The sequence below is a fragment of the Sus scrofa genome, chromosome 1 (genome assembly GCF_000003025.6).
Source record: "Sus scrofa isolate TJ Tabasco breed Duroc chromosome 1, Sscrofa11.1, whole genome shotgun sequence".
Lineage (NCBI taxonomy): Eukaryota > Metazoa > Chordata > Mammalia > Artiodactyla > Suidae > Sus > Sus scrofa.
Genome location: NC_010443.5, coordinates 164083113 through 164105160, shown reverse-complemented (window position 1 = coordinate 164105160; position 22048 = coordinate 164083113). Strand labels below are relative to the sequence as shown.

Sequence of the window (22048 nt, the reverse complement as noted above, 5' to 3'; positions counted from 1 at the left end):
GCATCTTATAGGATTAGGCTGATGAAAGTTGGAATGAGGGGGAACAAGGGTCTTACTTGAAAAAAATAAATACTCCACTCAGCATGACCCAGGAGTAAACGCATCTCGGAAACCTGCGTGATGATGTTTTCTTGGGTGTCGCCGAGTTGTGCTGAGACCAGCGGCTGCTGGGAAGCTGGCGCAGCCATGTCCTTGCTCTGCCAGCCTCTCCCCTCCGCCAGGCACTGCGGGAAACCTGCTGTTGTCCCAGGCAGGGCCAGGCAGCGGTGAGCGAAGCCAGGCTCTTGCTGGGGAGGTGACGTCTCAGACCCTAACGCAACAGCAGAACTAACACTGAGGCAGTGGCCAAGGTTTAGCCTCCTGACAAGAATAAGCCTTCCTCAGAGCTTTTCTGCCTTGAATGCCCTTCCCTCAGGGACCCACTGTGATGACAGTTAACTCTTGCTCAAGACTTGTTTCCTCTCCCAGAGGAGTCTGGTATATGTTAACAGGCTTTTTGGAGAGTGTGCCTTATTTTCACAACTTTAATGGTGTTTATTTTCTCCATAGATAACACATTCACCTGGTTGAAATTTTTTTTTTTTTTCTTTTTGGCCATCTGGCAGCATGTGGCATTCCCAGGCCAGGGATCAGCTCTGAGCCCCAGTCTTGGCCACACCAGATCCTTTAACCCAGTGTGATGAGCCAGGAATTGAACTTGAGTCCTGGTGCTACAGAGATGCCACCAATCCCATTGCACCACAGCGGGAACTCCCTAGTTGAATAGTTAATAGGTACAAAAGGGGATGTAATATGAAGGCTTCCTCCCAGTTCCCTCTTACTGGAGGAAACCAGTATTAGTTTTTGTGCATCTTTCCATTTCCAGAGATATTTTATGCACATGTAAGGAAATATGGATGTGCATTCTTTCCTTACACTTTTTTTTTTTTTTTTAAATTGCTGAACCTGCTAGCGGTTGAATCAGAGCTGTAGCTGAGGCCTATGCCACAGCCTTGGCAACACCAGATCCAAGCTGAATTTGCCACCTCCTCCACAGCTTGTGGCAAAGCTGGATCCTTAACCCACTGAGCGAGGCTGGGAACTAAACCCAAGTCCTCATGGACACTATGTTGGGTTCTTAACCTGCTGAGCCACGGTGGGAATGCCTCCTTACTCTTTTTATTTTTTATACCATTGGTAGTTTATTCTAAACCCTGCTCTGTCTTTACTTTTTTCACTTCAGCTCTAGCTTTGTGAATGTTATTAGTACATAAAGAGCTTTCTGGTTCCTTTTTATGGCTGCATAGTATTCCACCACATAGCCCTACCACGAATGATTTAATCTTTTCCTTGTGGATGGACATCTAGGTCATTCCAAGCTTTTGCTGTCATAGACAGTGCTGCATTGAATGACCCTGCCTTGTCATTTTATCAAGTGCAAGTATATTGAGGTGATTTTCCCCAAAGATACAGAGATAAGCCCAAGGATGAGATATTTAGGTGAGAACAGAGCCCATTTTCATCTCAGCTATTTCTTTTCAAGGCTTAGGGCTGCTCCATGGTGGGGTGAGAAGAGGTGAGCAAGGAGGGGACAAGGGGCAAGGCCATCTTGCAGAGTGAGGCAGGAAGGGGCAGGGCGGGATGTTACCAGGGCCAGAATGATGGCATGTTCTTTGCCGAAAACAGTGAGAGGCAGGTGACCCTGCTCTCCTAGAGGAGAGGAGAGAGCTGCTCAGAACTGTTTCTGAAAACTTGGTCTACTCTGGAGAGGTGCTTCATGCCACCCCACCGGGGGCTCCCCCTCTGTGGGGCAGCTTCTGCCGGCATTGCTCACTTACCAGCTGCCCTGCAGGCTTAGGTCTGCTCCAGAGGCCGTGGTGGGGTGGGGAGGAGTGTCTGCTTTCAGCTGGCAGGGCCCTGCCCTTGAATCCTGGTTTTGCCACTTAGAAGCCGTGGGACTGGTGATGGTGGTTTTAACATGAAAATGTTCTTTAAAAACTAAAGCATTAAATGTTTAGAGTTATTTGAAATGTAAGGAAACACTTTGGGCTTGACTCTGGGTCAGGGGGTGGTTGGGGTCGGTCACGGGGTTGGAAATCAACTCTTCTCAACTCCATTTAGGGCAGAACTGCAGCTTCCCCGCTCACAGACATCAGGCTGTAAAGTCTTGGAGAGGCTGTCTTGTCCCTACACCTCCTGCATTGTTCATGGGGAGGGTGTGAGTGGTCCACGTGGCCCATGAACCACAGAGCAGAGTCAGAGGCCTCTCAGGCCAGGAATGTTAACGGGTCTTTTTTTTTTTTTTTTTTTTTTTTTTTTTTTGTCTTTTTGCCTTTTCTGGGGCTGCACCCGCGGCATATGGAGGTTCCCAGGATAGGGGTCGAATTGGAGCTATAGCCGACGGCCTACACCACAGCCACAGCAACACAGGATCCCAGCTGTGTCTGCCACCTACACCACAGCTCACGGCAACACCGGATCCTTAACCCACTGAGCAAGGCCAGGGATCGAACCCACAACCTCATGGTTCCTAGTCGGATTCGTTAACCACTGAGCCACGATGGGAACTCCAATGGGTCTTGTCTTTTCTTTTTCTTTTTCTTTTTTTTGTCTTTTTGCTATTTCTTGGGCTGCTCCCGTGGCATATGGAGGTTCCCAGGCTAGGGGTCCAATCGGAGCTATGGCCACCGGCCTACACCAGAGCCACAGCAACGCCGGATCGTTAACCCACTGAGCAAGGGCAGGGACCGAAACCGAAACCTCATGATTCCTAGTCGGATTCGTTAACCATTGCGCCATGACGGGAACTCCAATGGGTCTTTTCAAAGAGAAGTGTGACATCTTGAGAAGTCAGGAAATTCATAAACACAACTCACCAAGAAACAAAAACAGCCCGGGCTACAAGGGTTGTGATTTTGACAGTGATGAATCCATAAAAGAACAACCTCCTATTTGGGGGTTTCAAGGGAATTTAAGGGTCCCCAGGTGGGCAGAGATGCTAGCAGGGACAATAGTAGCAGGAAGGGAGGAGGAGCTGACAGTGACCTTCACAGCTGCCTTTCCCTTCACTTTGCATTATTTTTATTAAAGCCCTAAATCAGTGGTGCTAAGTAGCTCCTGATTTAACTCCTCAGTAGGCATGAGATTTAAAACCAGCGGGACCACAGGCTGCTCGCCACAGGGGCATGTGGCAGGGACTGCGCTCACTGGTGTAAACCCTGACATGGCAGCTTCTGAGGAGGGTGTGGCTGAGAACAACATCAGGACAAAAGGCTCACTTTGAAGGCAGGAAGGATGCTTCTCCTGCAAGGGCAGCGTTGTTCCCAGCGACACCCTCCTCGGAAGCTGTGGGTTCCCGTCACTCTGTCTCTGCCCAGCTTCAGTCTCAATAGAGCAAAGCCACCCAAAGGCTCATCGTGTGGAATCAGGATGAAACATGGGCTGGGAGCAGGAAAGGGCAGACTCAGCACCGACACAGGCAAGATCCGCGGAGGCAGATTTCAGCTCAGTGAAGCAAAAAGCTTTCTAGTAATTAGAGTGGTTCATAATGGAACAGGCTTCATTGACTGATTCATTCATACATTCAACAGATGTTTATTAAACTTCTGTTCTGTGCCAGCATTGTGCTGGACTCTGAGGTTTTGATGGAGAGAGAGGGAGGGAGGGGGAGGAAGAGGGAGAGGGAGCCTCTTCCCTTCAGAGGCTCTTGGTCCAGAGTTGAAGACAGTCAAACAGGCAGAACAATGATTTGTGACCTGTACTTTGACAAGGAAGGGCAGGTGCTAGGGGAGTGTGTATCAGGAGCACTTAACCTTCAAAGGTGTCTAGGGACAGCCTCCTGAGTTAGGCAGCATTTAAGGTGACCTGAGAGGTGAATAAGACAGCAAGAAGGAGGGGAAGAGGATCTCTGGGAGGGAGGACATCAGGTGCAAAGGCCCAGAGGTTGGAGAGAACCTATCTTGAGGATGTGGATGCAAGAGTGAGTTGGAGCACAGTGACTGCATCCCCTGCTGCTAGAAGCTCCTTGGTAGAGGTTTGGCACAGGCTGTGGGTGAGGTGTTGGAAGCAGGGCCTCTAATTACCTGGCCCCTTGCTCTGAGACACCTGTTGACATCCCCAAGTTGGGTATGTTTGAATGTCTTGTGTGGTCTGCCTCTTCTAAAACCAATCTTGGTAGTAAGAGCTGGGATTTATAGGGCCTTTGCTAAAAGCCCATTCTGCCAACTACTTTATAGGCATAATTTTATTTAGCCCCTCACAACAACTCTCTCTTTAGCTAATGCGACTGATCTAGTTTTATAGATGGAGAACTGGAGGCTTTGCATTGTTAGGTCCTTGTAATTGACTCAAGGCCATACAGCTAGCTAAGTGGAAGAACCAAGACTTGAACCCAGGTCTGCCCAACCAGAAGCCCATGTGCTTAACCACATCTCCCTTTCAGGGCCTCTCTGATGTCCATCTGCCCAGCTCCCCACCCCTCCTCCTGTGGGACTCTGTCACATGTGGTCGGGAAAAGCGGCCTACTCCTTCAGGGAGGGCAAGTTGTGAGGCAGAATCGGGGGACTAGTTTTTAAATCAGAGCATGAGAAAAAAAAAGAATGCTAGACAAGCCTCATGTTTTGCTTTCCTTGTAGGTGGTGAGGATCAATTTCCCAAAGAAAAAAATCAATCACTTGGAATGTGTCTTTCTGGAGAAAGCCTGGCATCTGTCAAATGGGGGGGAAAAACTCAGAAAAAGATTTTCTTGGGTCGTGTGCTGGGGGTTGCTGACTCAGGCCGTATGTTCCAACATCATTAACAAGTTGAAAAGCTGTTGCTCCTTGCAGGAAGGCAGGATTGGTGGTTTGAACAGCTCAGCCAGGAAAATCCTTTACAAAGCAAGGAAGGCTGGGGTACCAGGAGTGTCCACAGACAGATCTGGCCCTGTAGGATTGATCAAGGAAATTGACCGCATTGCTGGTCCTTTTATGAGGCCCCGTGGTTGGACCTGCAAACCCTGTAGGGTTTTGTTCTGACAAGTTGGCAATTTTAATTGATAAATGATTATTAAGAGTTAAGCCATGTTGAGGCGAGCTCTGAGAGGCGGGCTAAAATCTTGGGGTGACTGATGGAGATAGGATAGGTCCCTAGGGGAATCTGTGATCTAATACTGTTATTTGATGATGGGGGGCCCCCAGGGCTCCAGACTAGAATGTAGAGGCCCAAACCCGACTGAAATCCTTGTTGAGTTTTGTTGGAACAGTCCTTGACTCTAAGCTGGACAGTCATTAGAAATTGTTCTAAAGAGCCTTTCATTGTCCCACCATGGGGACACCTGGGACTTGGCCTTGCCCTGGTGTCTTAGCTGAATTATATATTCAACCCAACCAGACTGGCACATTAGGGACAAGCAGAGCTCTGGATAAAGGGATGGGGGGAGAGATTCTTTACAGATTCAGACACTTAGTCATTCAGCACATATTAATGGAGTATCTGCCAGTGCTGTGCTAGGTGCTGAGACATAAGATGAACCACAGAGGCCTCTCTGAACTGGCGGTGAGTTTATCACCGTTTTAGTGATTTTAGCACCATTTTAGTTCCCTTGCTCGCTCACTCACCCACTCACTCGCTCAGTTCTTGTCCCCCTTTCCCACTACCACGTTGTGAAAATCGGGGCTGTGGCTGCTTGCTTATGGTATTCCTAGCACCTAGCACAATGTCTGGTATGTAGTAGATACTTAATACATGCTTTCAGAGTGAGTGACTTCTGAGAGGCAGGGGAGTAGAATAGATGACCTTGAAAGGAAAACTAGCTAGGTCCCCACGTGCCAGGCACTGTTCTAAGCAGCTGACATGTATTGATGATTTAACTTCCAACATATCTGTTAGAGAACCACTGTCCTCATTTTAAAGATGCAAAAGCTGAGGCCCAGAGAAGTAAAGTAACTTGCCTGGGGTCACATAGCTAGGAAGCAGCAGAACCAAAACCCAATCCAGACAGCTGGGCTCCTAAATCGTTCTTCTAATCCTGGACTGTGGGAATCAGGGCATAGCCCTCGTCCCTCTGTGCACTGCTTCCTGCGAGGGGTGGGGGAAGGGGGGGGGGAGGCAGGAGGTGAGGCTTCCAGGCTCTGAAGAGCCAGACGGGTTCTTTGGGAGAAAGGGGTCCAGAGCAGGCAGGAAGTGTGGGACTGCCTGGGAGTCCCAAGGGCAGGGCACCCCCTGAGTACCCCCTACCCAGGGAACCTGGCATGCAGCAGGTGAACAAATGTGTCAGTAGTTATTTGTATGAATAAGCAGAGGGTGAAGGGGAGGAGGGAGGATCCAGGGCTGCAGGTACCACCCTCAAGTTCACATTTGCCCCTAAAAGTATAACCACTGGTCCTCTGAGAGAAAAAGGGTCTGGCAGCCTGGGGCCTCCTTTGGTTCCAGACTCCTCTGAGAACTGGCAGAGGAGGGCGTATGGACAGTGCTCTTCTGGGTAAATTATAACTCTCCTCCCTCACTGGCCCCAATCTCCTTGCCTACAGTATTTCCAGGGCTATGGGCCCCACTCCTTGCTTTGGTGAATGAGGAATCCTTTTCAGGTCAAATTCAGGCCATTCTGTCATCTTTTGAGCCATAAATGAGCCTCAGGATACTCTGGGGCCATGCAGCCCTGGCCAGTTCTCAGAAGAGGAATCTTCATAACAACAGCATTGAAAAAAATCCAAACTAGCAACTAACCTCTGGTTCTAGGCACTTTGTATGAGGTAAATCTAAGTCTGTAGCCATTTTACAGATGAAGAAACTGAGGACAAGAGAGGTAGCTCAAGGACATGAAGTTGATAAAGGGCAGGACAAGGACCCGAGCTTTTAGATGATGCTACACAGCCAAAGAATACAACTCAGGCAGGGCACCCCTGAATTAAGGTGAGTGAGCCAGCTTGGCAGGTAGGGTAGGGGTGGCAAACCCCTGGTTACCCATCCCAGTATCCTATGTGAGCCTCCCCAGCCTGCATGACCCCCCCACCCCAATTGGGAAGAAGGTCCCAGACCAGGAGGGTGCTTGGCCCTTCATGACCTTCCATCCTATCATACCTGCAGGGGAAATGCTTCTCTCAAAATTGACTATTCATGCCTTAGACCCAGATGTGACCACAGCCATTAAAAGCCAACTTTAGATGTGCTGACCAGCTCTTTTGACTTTTCTGGCTATGGAAAGGATGCAGGGCTGGTAATTAAGAAGGAGTGAATGAGGAGTTCCCATTGTGGCTCAGCAGGTTAAGAACCCAACACAATGTCCATAAGGATGTGGGTTTGATCCCTGGCCTTGCTCAGAGGGTTAAGGGCCTGGCATTGCCACCATCTGCTGTGTAGGTTGCAGGTGCAGCTTAGATCCAGTGTTGCCATGGCTGTGGCGTAGGCTGGCAGCTACAACTCTGATTTGACTCCTAGCCTGGGAACTTCCATGTGCTGTGGGCACAGAAGTAAGAAGGAAAAAAAAAAAAAAAAAGATTCACATCTGATGAATTGTTTTAGAACTTCCCTTGGTGATTCCCTGACACAGACACATGTATACCCACCACCCCCATGTGTGTGGTGTGTGACCTTGGCCATGGCAGAATCACTCATGCTAAGTGTGGAATTGGCACCTGGGCCCATTTGGATGTAGGTCATCTTATTTCCAAGTAGAATCAAATGACAGCCTGATCTGAGGCTCCAGCCAAGAATGCTAATGGAGGGCCGATCAATGTGCCTTGGAGCACTGGGGAAACTGGGTTTGTGGAAATCTCCAGAAGCCATGAGCTATAGGATTCTGGGAGGCTACCGCCTCCTTTCCATGACTCCCAAGCCTTCTTTTTTTTTTTTGGTCTTTTTGTCTGTTTAGGGCTGCACTCATGGCACCTGGAAGTTCCCAGGCTAGGGATCCAATCGGCCGTAGCCGCTGGCCTGCGCCACAGCCACAGCAGCACCAGATCTGAGCCGCATCTGTGACCTACACACTGGATCCTCAACCCACTGAGCGAGGCCAGGGATCAAACCTGCATCCTCATGGATGCTAGTCGGGTTTGCTAACTGCTGAGCCACAATAGGAACTCTCCAAGCCTTCTTTTGTCCTAGCTGGCTATCAGGCTAGTTGGCCAGGGAGTGTGGACATTGTCTTTATTTATGTTGACCTTTTCATGTAAGTAATTTTTATAGTTCTATTAACTAATAAGACCATTTGCAAACTGCCAGGCAAAATGTATTATTACCACAAGCACCTCAGGGGCTTGTTGGTCATCTTGGGTGGAATGCTAATAGGATTGAGTATTGATTCAGAGAGCTTGCCACGAGCGGGGGACAGCAGACTGGACACCTTGGTCGGGCATGGACCAGTGTTGGCATCGTGGTTTATTTGCAGAGGAGTCCCCAAGTCTAATCTAGATCCCTTTGCTCAATGCCAAGATCCCCATACTGGGTCCTGGGCTCCTCCAAGGCCCAGGACTGATGCTCCGGCCTTGCATCTGTACCATGAGTTCCCATGTCAAGCTCTGTGACTGGCTTTGTGGAATGGATTCTTCTCAATTTGAATCAGTGAGCCAAAACATCAGCCACGGTTGCAGTCCAGCCCTAGATTCTGAGGATTGGAAGGAACATTTAGATCATGTCATTCAATCCCCTTATTTCACAGACAGAAACTGAGGAGGAAGGTAACTTGGCAAGTCGGTGACAGATCAGGCACTGGTACTTATCTCAACCTGTGGTGCAGGTGGTGGTGGAGCCTCTGGTTAGGAGCAGGCCTTTCAGCCTCACACGGACGTGAGTTCAAACCTTGGCTTGGCCACAGCATTGGCTAGGGTCCTGGTGAGAAACACATGGTGTGTTAACCAAGGAGGGTTTGATGAACTGATGATTGACACAGGCTGAAGAAGGAATAATGGAAACTACAGGTGATGGCGCCGCATTTCGGGCTGGCAGCTGCGGAGAGCCACTCTATCCCTGGGCTGTAAGAAGCCCACCTCTGCCCACCCCAGGACTTTGAGCCCTAGGGGAGAGGGCCACCCTGCCCTCATGGCCCAGCCTCCCCTTCTGCCCAGCCTCCTGTCTCCTGCTGGCTTTCCCAAAGGCTGACCCCATCCAGAAGCCAGAGGGCAAGGAGGCCTGTTAGTGCAGACCCCAGGAGGTCGGCTCTCAGGGCGTGGAGAAGGGTGGGGTCGGGTAAGCAGGGATCTGGAGGGATGAATGGAGACCATCCAGCTCATGCATTTTCAAGGGGCAAAAGCTGGCTCTCAGTCTGTTTATATATCAAATACAGATATACAGTGTATTTGTGATATTAAAATTTCATGGGAGGGGATGGTTGAGAAAGAAGTACAATGGATCCTGGAAAGTGGGGGTATGATCATGTAAAGAGGGTGTTGGGCTGGGCTGCACCCCGCAGGCCTGCAAGCCCTGTCCTTGCCCAGCCTCAAGACCGAGGATGGAGCCTGGAGTCAGTGGCAGAGACATCAGTGGTTTAATGGCTGCGAGAGCTTACGTGTCTGAAGCAAAGTCCTGGAGCGACACCTTGCCGTGCGCAGCGGATGGCAGGCAGGACGCGGCTGCGGTCTTTGCTCCTGGAGGGGGAGGGAGGTTACTTGTTACGGGGGACTTGACAGCAGAGTGGCTCATCTGTTGCCATGGAAACCATCAGAGGCGCACACCCTTCACTGCCCCTTTGATAAGTTATCTTGGTGGAGATGTTCTGAGCTAAAGATGAGAACAATCACCAGCTGAGACTGAGGCGGGGGGGGGGGGGGGGGCAAGTACAGGGCTTACTGATTAGGCTCTGTGAGTAAGAGGGAAGGTTGGTCAGGTGCGTGGGGTGTGGGTGAGGCAGGGACTGCTCGAGCAGGGGATGTGCAGGGAGGCACAGGGTTGGGAAACCAATCTAACATGGCCTCTTGGTAGTGATGGGCATTTGTACCAGTCACTTAGTCCTCTCTATGGTCTATATACAATTCAATTGTAAATGGATTAGTAATAATACCTGCTTCAAGGATGAAATATGGCAATGGGTAGTCAGTGCCCAGCAACAGAGAAAGGACTTCTGTTTGGCCTCTTGCACTTAGTCCAGCTGCGAGCGTCGACTGGACCAAGACATCATTGCGACACGTGGTTGTTAGGTATTTGGATTCCTTGTTCCCCCAAGAGGAAAGAAGGGACTGAAATAAAGGGTCAGGTGAACATTTATGGATGCTGAAGGTTATGCTTCCTGGCCTCCTGCTCCTTCAGGTGGATCCAGAGGACCACTTTGGAAAGGAGGCTGGGCATCACTGGGTATTTCCTACGCACATTTTGGGTTTTGTTTTACCCTCTGGTCATACCAGGGAGTGAGTGAACGATAGACGTACAGAAGGGGAAAAGGGACCTTGAAAGTGTCATGGTCTAATTTCCCACCAAACTGTGAACCTTCTAGAGCAGGAGGGCCCCTTCTCCCATAAAGAGTCAGAGAGTAAATGGTTGAGGCTTTGTGGACCATCAGTCTCTACGGCAACGACTCAACTCTGCCATTGCAGTGCAAACAGCCTTGGCCACAAATGTGCACCAAGAAAACTTCATTTATAGAAAGAGGCAGCAGCAGGATTTGGCCTGAGAATCATCATGGGCTGGCCAACTCCTGCCTTCCAAAATCGGTAGGTCCTCTATACTCTCTGGAGTGTTCCCAGAGATGCATTACTCCCTACCTATAGAAAGAACCCTCTGGATTGCTGAACCCATTCAAATGGTAGAAAGTCTTGCCTTGAGTTAGGCTGAAATCCGCCCCTTTGTCATATGTGCCCCTAGCCCCTGTTCTGGCTGGAACAGAGTGGCCCTCCTTCTCTGTGGCAGCCTGTCTCCCACCCAGTACTTCCTTCTCTAGGCTGAACTGCCACCACCCCTCCCCACCAGTCCCAACCTTCACCTGACCCTTATAGGTCATGTGTCCACACCCTCTGCATCCTGATCTTTCTCCCCTGGCTTGTCAATGTCCCTTGCAAAGCACAGGTATTTAGAAGGGTCACCACTAGCCACACATAGAGTGCCTGTAAAGCATGGCCCCTGGGGAGATCCAGGGATGTTTAAGACTCTGGATTTACCCTAAAGGAGCTCACAGTCTATTGGGGAGATCAGATAAACCCATGCTGAGTGGGGAAGTGACAGGGCCAGTAAGCAGGAACCTCGCATGGTAGGGAGGTTCTGGTGGGAGAATATTCCAGCTTGCACAAGTGGGCAGACTGGGGTAGCTGAAGCCCTCCAGCTGCTTGGTGGAGGTGGGTGATGGAGACTGTGCCTGGCCTTGCTGACCCAGGTGACCAGGGCTGGGGAGCCCAGGGAAGCATTTCAAGCTTCCCACTGATGTAAGGTGACATGGTGGAGCCAGGGTGGCCCTAGCAGCATCAAGGAGATGTCAGCAGTAGAAGGAGCCTTTCAGGACCATGCGCTCTAATGCCCTTGTTTTATAGATGAGTCAGAGGGGGAGCCAGCTGCCCAGACACATGTGTTAGGTTGCCCAGAGCCTGAACACACACTCAGGTCTCCTGGCTCTTAGTCCAGTGCCTTTTTCAAAGGAGGACAGAAACCAAGGGCTCCTGTGAGGTTAAGAGTAGAGGTTTGCGAGGCCTTAGGAAGGGGGTGGGGCTGGGAGGCAAGAAGGTGGAACTAGAGCCCTGGCAGCCATCCAGACCTTTCCTGGCAGAGGTGGGCGGATGACAGCTCAGGGGATTCTGAGCTCCCTGGACGTGAGACCTTATCTGGCCTAATCTCCAGTTTGGGGAAAGTTGCAGGGCTTGGAGAGGACAGTGAGTTGCTTGATATTGGTATCACTGAGATGGATGCTAATAAATACAGACCCAGATCTCCTAACACCCCCGGCTGGGGCTTGTTTTACAGCCCTGCCACCATCCCCCAAGGGTGCCAGTCACCCTGGTCCCACAGGCCTGGAAATAGCCTGAGGCAAGGACCAGGTCTGGAGATGTGGCAGCTTCCCTTTTTTTTTTTTTTTTTTTGTCTTTTTGCTATTTCTTTGGGCCGCTCCCTCGGCATATGGAGGTTTCCAGGCTAGGGGTCGAATCGGAGCTGTAGCCGCCAGCCTATGCCAGAGCCACAGCAACGCGGGATCTGAGCCGCATCTGCAACCTACACCACAGCTCACGGCAATGCCAGGTCTTGCTAGCAGCTCACTGTAACTCTGAATGGAGGTGGTCACTGGTGTTGGGGCCCCTCCTAGTTCCCCAGTAAGCTGTGGGTTCTGGAGCTCCAGGCGAGGGGCTACCAAAGTCTTTGTCACAAACCAGAACTCTTCCCCAAAGCCTCCTGTGCAGATGAGATAGACTCTCGTGCCAGGGTTCTCCCCAGACACACCACATCCCAGGCTTGCTGAAGATGGGCTGGCTGCACACCACCAACCACCAGGCCATCTGAAATGGCTCTTCAGGGTCAGTGTTTGTATTGGGGAGGGGCTGGAGGACCCCCACCCACCCAAAGCAATGGACTTGGTTGTCTCACCTGCCAGCGCCTTCTTGGTGGGCATTCAGCCAAGCAGTGGATGTGGAAGCAGGTGGGTGTTTAGAACTCAGTGGCAGCTCTTTCAAGCTCGCCATCAGGGGCCCCTGCTCCCACAGGCCAGTTCCAAGCAGAGAGAAGGCCTCCAGTTGAGTGTCAGAAAAAAGTGCCTCATCTAGATCCCTTCTAAGGAATTGACAGGGTTGATGGTAGCCGCTGATTTCCCGAGGTGACAGAATTGGTGGGGGTGGCAAAGGGGGTGTCTGTAATCCCTTGCTGACAGATTAGATGCTAGGGCAGATCTCTCAGGAGCCATGGATGACCTTGAGAAAATGCAGATGTCAAAGGGAAAAGGGAAAGAGAAACAATCTCCCTCCTCACACTGCTGCCAATGAGTCTTCCCAGCGCTGGGCTGGTTGATGGAAACTTCGCTGCTGTTGCCTCCTGATGCAGGAGGCAGTAGCGTTTGACGGCGTGATAAGAAATTGCCAGGCACTTTCTAATTACAATTATCATCATCACGGATGTCTCTCTTAATTACTTTCTTATAATTAGCGGTTGCTTTTTCCTCAGCATTTGTGTACTTGGCAGATTTGCTGACATTTGAGAGCCCCAAAATAGGGACATTTGGGGAGGAGGGCAGCAAGGTGGGTAAAACAAGAGAGGAACGGATTATTTTCAGGCAACCTGATCAATTGGGGGCTTTTGCAGGAAGAAATTGGGCAAAGCAACAGGTTGACATGATGGATCATTCTCTGAGCCGATGGGGAAAGAGAACCAGGGTGGGGCCGTGGGGACTGAGCTTTGTGGAGTGTCTCCGAGTGTTAAAACCTGAAGGAAATATTCTTGAAAAGCCACCAAGGTGGCCATTTCTCAGGCTTGGGTTTCATTTTTGGGAACAAGGCTGGGATGAAGCACACGCTAGTTGAATCCTTATCCGAGTGAATTAAATAGCTCAGGTCAGGAGTATCTTGATGTTTTCCCAAAGCCAGTGATGCATTCTGAGCATCCCCGGGCCCCAGGGAGTCATTACAAAGCAGATTATGCTCTTTGACCAGATGGTTGGGTTTCATCCTCTGTTCCCTTTCTTCCCCCCTCTCTTCTTACCCCCTGCAGCCCTGTGTACAGAGGAGTGTGTGCATGGCCGCTGTGTTTCCCCAGACACCTGCCACTGTGAGCCTGGCTGGGGAGGACCCGACTGCTCTAGCGGTGAGTCTGGGGTCTCTGGAGGTTGGGGGAGGGGAGCCCTGGCTCTGGCCTGGGAGAGGCCGTGCCATGTGCATGACAAATTCTCTGTGTCTTGCACTTGAGCTGCCTAGGCAAGTGTGGGTGTCGGGGAGGAAGCATACCGATGCTGCTTTGTACTTCGGTGGAGGGCTCTAGGGGCTTGGAGGCCATGGCTTGTGGGGGTCTAAAGGGGCATTGCGTGTTGTGTGTATGGGGAACTGGGTGATCATCTGTACGACTCTGACTTTTGCTGGAATACCTCCGGATACAGTCTTTGAGGGTCAAAGTGAAGTTGAGATGCTACGGAAGGGTGAAGACCCAGGAGGTCACTAGGGTCCAGTCCTGGTCCTCAGCTTTGCTGGTCCAGAGGCTCAGTTTCGTGGGTGCTCACAGAGGCTCAGGGGAGTGACTCATGAGAATGATGGGTCCTGGGATGCCTCCATGTCCCCAAAGGCAAAAGAATGGGATGCTTGTAGGGGTGGCTCACTGTGTTCCTACATCCCTTTGGGGAGACTGTTCACATTCCCTGCAGAAGGCTCTCTGGTGAGCACAAGTTAGGCGGATGCTCTTGGTACTGACTGAGTGACCCACAGCAGCACAGGCATCGTCTGTACCACAGGCCTGGCCAACAAGTGGGCAGGGTACACCAGGCAGCTGCCTGGGATATTTTCTGCCAAGAATCCAACTGAATGCATATCTTTCCCTTTTGGCTCATTTCCTCTAAATACTCACATGACCCTCTTTCCAGTGGCACATTTTACAATCAATGGTTGGTTAATGACATGGTCTATTTGACTTCCAAAGATTCCTCGATTAGTGCTGAAGCCCAGGTTTCTTCCTGCTTTGAGCTGGGATGGAGTGTCTTTTTGTGTGTGACTTGTGTAGATGACATAACTAAGCTGATCCAGTAGGGGTCTGATCCTCATTACTGACCCATCTTTGGGAGCTACCTCCTTGTCCCCTGTCCCATAGGGACTGCAATGGTCATGACAACTTGGGGAAGGAGTGTTGGGTCCCCATTGGCCCAATGTGTTGTTGCTTTTTCCCTTTTCCATTCTCTAGTGGGATGGAAAAATATTGTTAAGCTCCTTTTCCCCAAAGGCCTTGACTGGAGCCTTCCTGTCTACCTAGTACATGGGAATATACCAGCCAAAGGAAGCTACTGGATGTAGTTCTGTGTGGGCCTGGATGGTTACCTAGGCTTGGGGAGTCTGGCACCTGTTTGGGGCACTCTAAAGATTCTCTCCAACGCATTGGGCCCTCTAGTGACAATGGTAGCCTCCACTATCCATCTGTTTCCCTGCTTTGAGGTAAGTCATGCTGAGAAACATGGCAGGGACTCCTTGAGACAATGAAGTACACCTGAGGGACTCGTGAGTGAATGGGATACACTCACACAGTCTTTCTGTGAACTCCAGGAAACGTGCCGCTTGAAACGTTGCAGAGCTTTTTGCCCCTTGTCTGTGCTTGCTTTTGTGTAACTTCACCTACAATGAATCTTTGATGAGGAACTGTCTAACTTGGATTTGGTGAATCCTGCTGGGACAAGTCTGCTTGCTGGTGCCAGATTATAATGTCAAGGGCAGTCTTTTGGAGGTTGAAATACAGCTTAAGTCCCATGGGCCCTGAACGCATATAAATCACCAACCAGTGCAAGTGCATTTGGTGCTCGCTGTATCAGGACTGTGATGGGCAGGGGGCAGGCCCTGGACGGTCTTTCAGACAGAGTCTGTCCCTTCCAGGGTTTCCTTCCTATCTAGTGAAGGAAATGGAAGGGAGACAGCCCTGGATCCCTGGGACTAGGCAACGTAGAGTAAACTGTGCCCCTGGAGTGTGTTTACCAAGCACGTAGCCTTATTCCTTGACAGTATAAAACCAGGCTGCCCAGTTCCACTCCCAATTCAGTCATGAGGCTTGGTGCTGAGCAACCCACAATCTGTTTCCTCACTAAATCCACCCTCATGGGTTGAAGAGCCACCACCTCTGGATCAGCTCAAAGGCATGTGCTACTAAACCCACAGGAAGTGCTCAAAGATGAGTTCTCTTTGGTGGGATGCAGCATTGACTGAAGGGAATTCCTAGACTCTTATTCTCAAACTCATTCAGAGCACTGAATATTTAGATGCCTCACCAAGAGCTTTCCAACCTCCACTTGAATCCCTTCATTAACAAGAAGCTCACATCACTTCTCGGCCTTTTGGCTAAGATCAAGAGTGGTATCTGCTCTTATCAGTTCAATATCAGATATGTCCTCTGATAAGGACAATATATTAAATGGATTTTTGGAGCAGAGTGTTGGCTGTTGCTCCATCCACTCCATGCATCGAACTGGTGTTGCAGCATCTCCAGGAATGATGCACAGAAAACGGGGAAAAGAATCCAAGGAGCTCACTGTCTCCTGTGGAAGCACATTCTGACTATTGAAAAATTTTCCCTTCCATTAAGTGGAAGTCTGTCTCTAGCTTCTACTAGTTGGTTCTCACCCATAATACCAGCTAGGGAGGGGTGGTGGATCTCTGCGATCCTCTTGCCATGCCTGGTCTTTCTCCCAAGGAGCTCGGTGGACAAGGCCACAGACTGGGTGTGAGAAGATGGCCATCTCAGAGCGGTTGAGAATAGTCATTGAGACCGCATAGAAGAAACCAGAGTTCCCTTCCATGGGTCAGCCCTTCAGGTATTAGAAAACAGTGATCACCCCCCCCCCCTCATTTTTATCCTCCAAGTTCCTTCATTTCTCACATGGTAGAGAAACATGAGCTGAGCTGCCTTCCCCATGTAGTTTCTCTCCATAGGCTCTGGCCTTTATTCCTCCTACCTGTCATTCCTAGAGCTGACTGCACATCCAGGCTTGTATAGAAAAATAGTAATAGAGATAGGTACGATTTACTGAGTTTTACTCTGCACTAGGTAGGCACTTTATCTTCTCATTTAATCATCACAACAACCCTATGATGTGGGAATTCTTATTAACCCTGTTTTACAGATGAGAAAGTTGAAGCACAGAGAGGTTAAAGAGCTCCCAGCAGACATACACCTAGTAAATAATGAAACTAGGACTATCAATCAAACAAAAACCTAAGTCCTAAGCCTGAACACTTAATTATGCTCTCCTTCCTTCTGGATGCTCAACCTCTGTTAAGGTAACCTGAGGTCGAAATAGGTCTTTGATGAGACGACCTGGTTGCTCACAGGGGAAGGATATTGTCGTGGAGACAGATGGATCAGCTATGGGATCCAAATTGTGACCAGGTTTACCCCAAGCAAATGGAGCCCATTTGCAGTTGTGCCATTGGACACCTGTCTACCTTAGGGTCTTTCTGGGGCCTGTGTCCGTGGAGATGGGTATCCTAGTCAGGACAGTGTGTATCTCTGGAGATTTCTGAATAGGATTTCCCATTTACATGTTTATGCATGTGACACCTTTGCAGAGAAGCTTTGATTTTCCTTTAATCAAAAGCATCATTCTTGTTGGTGTTTTTTTCTGACTGTAAAATCATACCTGTTCATGTTAAAAAGGAAATTCAGGAGTTCCTGTGGTGGCTCAGCAGTAACAAACCTGATTAGGATCCATGAGGATGCAGGTTCGATCCCTGGCCTCACTTGGTGGGTCAAGGATCCAGCATTACCATGAGCTGTGGTGTAGGTCACAGACCCTGCTTGGATCTGGTGTTGCTGTGGTATAGGCCGGGAGCTGCAGCTCCTATTTGACCCCTAGCCTGGGAACTTCCATATGCTGAGGGTGTGGACCTAAGAAGATCAAAAAAAAAAAAAAAGGGGGGGGGGATTCAAACTGTACCAAAAGTTGAGACAAAAAGGTTAAACCTACACACCCAGTGATATTCCCTTCCAGCATTTGCGTGCTTGCCTTCCCTGTTATTTCTCTGCGCATTTGCACTTAAAGCTAGATCTGCATACAACTTTTATTATTTAGGTCAAATATATATGCTATTTTATAACTTGCTTTTTTAATTCAACTGTATATCATACATTCATTGCTTTGTTGATAACCATGAATCTCCTTTAAAAGTTTTTAATGGCCTTATAGAATTTCATTCTATGGATTACTGAAAGCATTTAACCAATCTCTTATTGATGGATATTTAGGCTGTTTCTGATTTTTCACTATATTAGGTCCACTGTCCTTTACCAGGATTGTTGGGGCCTGTTGGTTTCAAAATTTAGATTTTTTTTTTTTTTTTTTTGTCTTTTTGCTATTTCTTGGGCCGCTCCCTCGGCATATGGAGGTTCCCAGGCTAGGGGTCGAATCGGAACTGTAGCCTCCGGCCTATGCCAGAGCCACAGCAACGCAGGATCCGAGCCGCGTCTGCAACCTACACCACAGCTTACGGCAACGCCGGATCCTTAACCCACTGAGCAAGGGCAGGGACCGAACCCGCAACCTCATGGTTCCTAGTCGGATTCGTTAACCACTGCGCCACGACGGGAACTCCAAAATTTAGATTTTTTTTTTTCAGAGTTCAGGAAGGTATACAGTGACTATATCATATATGACACATGGCTCCTGTGGGGTTTGGACGGCATCTTAGCGTGAAACACAGAAATATTTCGGTAAAGACATAGGACCGATCACATCTAGTGACATGTAGTCACATATCAGTGATATAACCACAAATCAGTTCCACAAAGATTTTACCTCTAAATGAATTTTTGGAGAAATAGAAGAGATTCTTTTGGACTTTTTAGAGATTTTTCTATTGTGGGCATGTGGACCAGGGATTGCGGTCCTGTGTGAAAGTGCTGCAGTGATTCTTCTTGTGCATGGATCTTTGCCCGCGTGTCCCAATTTCTTCTTAGGATAAGTTCCTGGAAGTGGCAGGGTGGGTTATATAGATCCATCATCCTGCAACCTGCCCCTGCCCTGCCCTTTGTGGCTCCTGAGGAAATTTATGGCTTTGGTGGCCATGAAGGGACAAATCCAGTCATAGGGTGAGGGTGGGGGACTTTTCATTCTTGTATAGACTTATAACCCCAGACCCTAGTTTCTTTAAGGCCTGAATGAATTTCTTTCTGTTCCATAAAGGAAGTGAGGTAACGCTGATTTGCTTAGCGGGTAGACAGGTCACCTATGGTGGATAATTCCAAGATGTTAGATGGACCAGCATGGGGAAATGGAGTGGCTGCATGCTTGGTCATAAACCTCTATCCTATATAATAATGAAGAGTAAAAGGACGAAATGTCAGTTTACACTGAATAAAGACGACAGAGTGACTCTTTTTAAATTGCACTAATCTCACAAGTGGAGATAAAAAGAAAAAAAAGTTTTGCTATACTGAATATCTAGCTTTTTAAAGTAATTAGGAATATTAAAGCACTGACAATGATTGAGATAGAAACATTATTCATAACTTTTATTTCCGCACTGGGCAGCGATCCAGTATATTTCATTTATGAGGTTTCAGCTGTAAGGAGAAGGATGTGAGCCAATTCCTAAATTAAATATGCCCTGTTAACTTTTATAAATGATACCCAAGAATCAACTTGGTAATTTCAGCCTTCATGGTATTGTTTAATTATTGTATTTCTTGGTTCCTTCTTCTCTGCCTCCCTTCCCGTGGTGTTTTGCAGTTTGGGTTCTGGGCTCTAGAAGGGAGTTTTGGTTTTGGTCTCAGGCCTCCTCAGAGGATGTAGACGTGGAGTCTACATCCCTGCACTGCTTCTCCATAATCCCCCACATTCTTGGATTCCCCTGAACTGGTTTTATCCATGTACATAGAATAGAGGAGAGTTAAAGCTCGCTGTAAGTCTTACTATTTGTTGAAACTCCCCCCGCCCCCTCTATCCCCGCCAATCCTCCATGCCTCATGCTCAGCACGAGACAGGAGTGCAGAGCAGGCCTGAGTAATGAAGGCAGCAGGAACCAAGTTGGGCCACCACCAAGAGCAGTAGCTTCTGCCAAGTCAAATGTGTTCTTATCTTGAATGGTGTGTGGGACCCCTGGCAGACCTGGCTTTCAGCCAGGCTTGCAGATTAAAATAAAACATTTACCAGCTCAGAAATGTGCCCACACTCTTAAACTAGCCTGGACTCCTCTAGGTCAGTGCCTTTCACACCGAAGGGGTGTGTGTGTGTGTGTGTGTGTGTGTATGTGTATGTGGTGTTCAAATACAAATGACATAAAAATTACCATTTTAACCATTTGTAAGTGTACAGTTCCATGTTATTAAGAACATTTACATCGCTGCACAAACCATCATTATCATCCATCTCCAGGGCTTTCTCATCTTCCCCAACTGAAACTCTACATCCATTAAACACTAACTCTCTACTGCCCACCACCAACCCCCACCCCAAGCCATAATCAACCACCAATCTATTTTGTCCCTAAAAATTTGCCTACTCTAGGTACCACATATAAGAAGAATCATACATTTGTCCTTTTGTGATTGGCTTAATTCACCTAGCATAATGTCTTCAAGTTTCATCCATATTGTAGCATGTGTCAGAACTTCCTTGCTTTTTAAGGCTGAATAATATTCCATTGTATGTATATAGCACGTTTTGTATATCCATTCATTGCTCCACAAACAGTTTTGACTATGGTGAATAATGTTGCTCTGAACATGGGTATACAAAAATATCTCTTCAAGTGCCTGCTTTCATTTCTTTTGGACACACCCAGAAGTGGATTGCTGGATCCTATGGTAATTCTAGGTTTAATTTGTTGAGGAATCGCCATACCATTTGCCACAGCATCTGCACCATTTTACATTCCCATTAGCAATGCACAGGATTCTAGCTTCTCGACATCCTTGTCAATACTTGTTAGTTTCTATTTTTATTTTTTATTTATTTATTTTAATTAAAAGTTTTTTTTTATTTTTTGGAGGGTCTAATTTATTAAGATTTATTTCTCTTACGTTCTCCAATAACATAAGCAAATGCATATATATGTCATCTAGTTTTACACAGATTTAAAAGGACATAAGAAGCCAAGAATTGACAATCTTTTTTTTCCCTTGATCCCAGCTATCTTACTGCTGAGTATTTTGATAGTTCCAAGAAAATGAGTTTCTATTTTTATTTTCTATAATTGTGATCCTAATGGGTATGAAGTAGTATCTCATTTAGTTTTGGTTTGCTTTTAGTGATGTTGAGTATCCTTTCATACATGTTAGTGGGCATTTGTGCATCTCCTTTGGAGAAATGTCTATTCCAGTCATCTGTCAATTTTGTTTTTCAACTGGGTTGTTTTGTTATTGGTATTGAATTATAAATGTTCTTTATATATTAGGCATGTTAATCCCTTATCAGATATATGATTTGAAAATATTCTCTTCCATACTGTGGGTTGCGTTGCCTTTTCACTCTGTTAATAGTGTGTTTAGATGCACAAAAGTTTTAAATTTTAATGAAATCCAACTTAGCTATTTTTGTTGTTAGAGCCTTTGGTGTCATACCCAAGAAAGTACTGCCAAATCCAATATCATGAAGCTTTCCTCATGTTTTTGTCTAAAACTTTTATAGTTCTTAACTCATCCAATTAGGTCTTTGATCCATTTTGAGTTAATTTTTTGCATACAATATAAAGTAGGAGTCCAACTGAAGGGTTTTTGCACATGGATATCAAGTTTTCCCAGCACCATTTGTTGGGAAGACTTTTGCTAATGATTCTTGAAGCTGTTGAGTTTAAATTTTTCACCATGTAATGGCACGTTAGTTACCTGAGAAATAGTTTAAACTTTGCTCCTTAGATTAAAACAAATACAAGGAGTTCCCATTGTGGCTCAGTGTTAACAAACACAACTAGTATCCATGAGGACACAGGTTTGATCCCTGGCCTCACAGAGTGGGTTAAGGATCCAGAATTGCCCTGAGCTGTGGTGTAGGCCAGCAGCTGCAGCTCTGATCGGACCCCTAGCCTGGGAACTTCCACATGCTGTGAGTGTGGTCCTAAAAACAAAACAAAACAAAACAAAACAAAAAAACAACCCTATAAAAAATTACAAATTTCTCATAAGATTGAATGCAGAATTGGCATTTTTTTAAAAAATGTAATCATTTGAAGCTTTGGTGGACCTTTTGGGGCTATGCTGCTAAGCGTCCCTGGAGGCAGGGTTATTTTAGGGTTGAATATTGCAAAGCAATGGGAAAGGCAGGAAGACCGTAACCAGGAGTAGATCTCTCAGGACTGATGACTGTTTGCAAGATGGTTTATAGAGGGATCAGGTTTTCAAGCCTTTACCCTACTTCCTTCTTAGGAATCTTTCCTTCCAGTGTGCTGGGCTGTCTACAATACCCCCACAGTCTGTTCCTGGGCTTCTAGGCTCTGGATTGGCTTAAGAGCTCTGATGCAGCCCATACTACCTCACCTTGGGTGTCCTAGGGTCTCTGGGTCTTTCCATAATGCTCAGT

At 47.9% G+C, this 22048-nt stretch overlaps 1 protein-coding gene across 16 annotated transcripts in view; it reads left to right on the top strand.

The window, feature by feature from the left end:
• Nucleotides 1-22048, top strand: part of MEGF11 (multiple EGF like domains 11) — a 380511-nt gene that overhangs the window by 170279 nt on the left and 188184 nt on the right. For all 16 annotated transcript variants that reach the window (XR_002346342.1, XR_002346341.1, XM_021100245.1 and 13 more), the window contains exon 5: nucleotides 13564-13656. Coding sequence is in view for 14 of the 16 variants with exons in the window: in XM_021100245.1 (XP_020955904.1) it covers nucleotides 13564-13656 (93 nt within the window). In the remaining 2 variants the exon portion in view is untranslated. The remainder of the gene's footprint in view (nucleotides 1-13563; nucleotides 13657-22048) is intronic.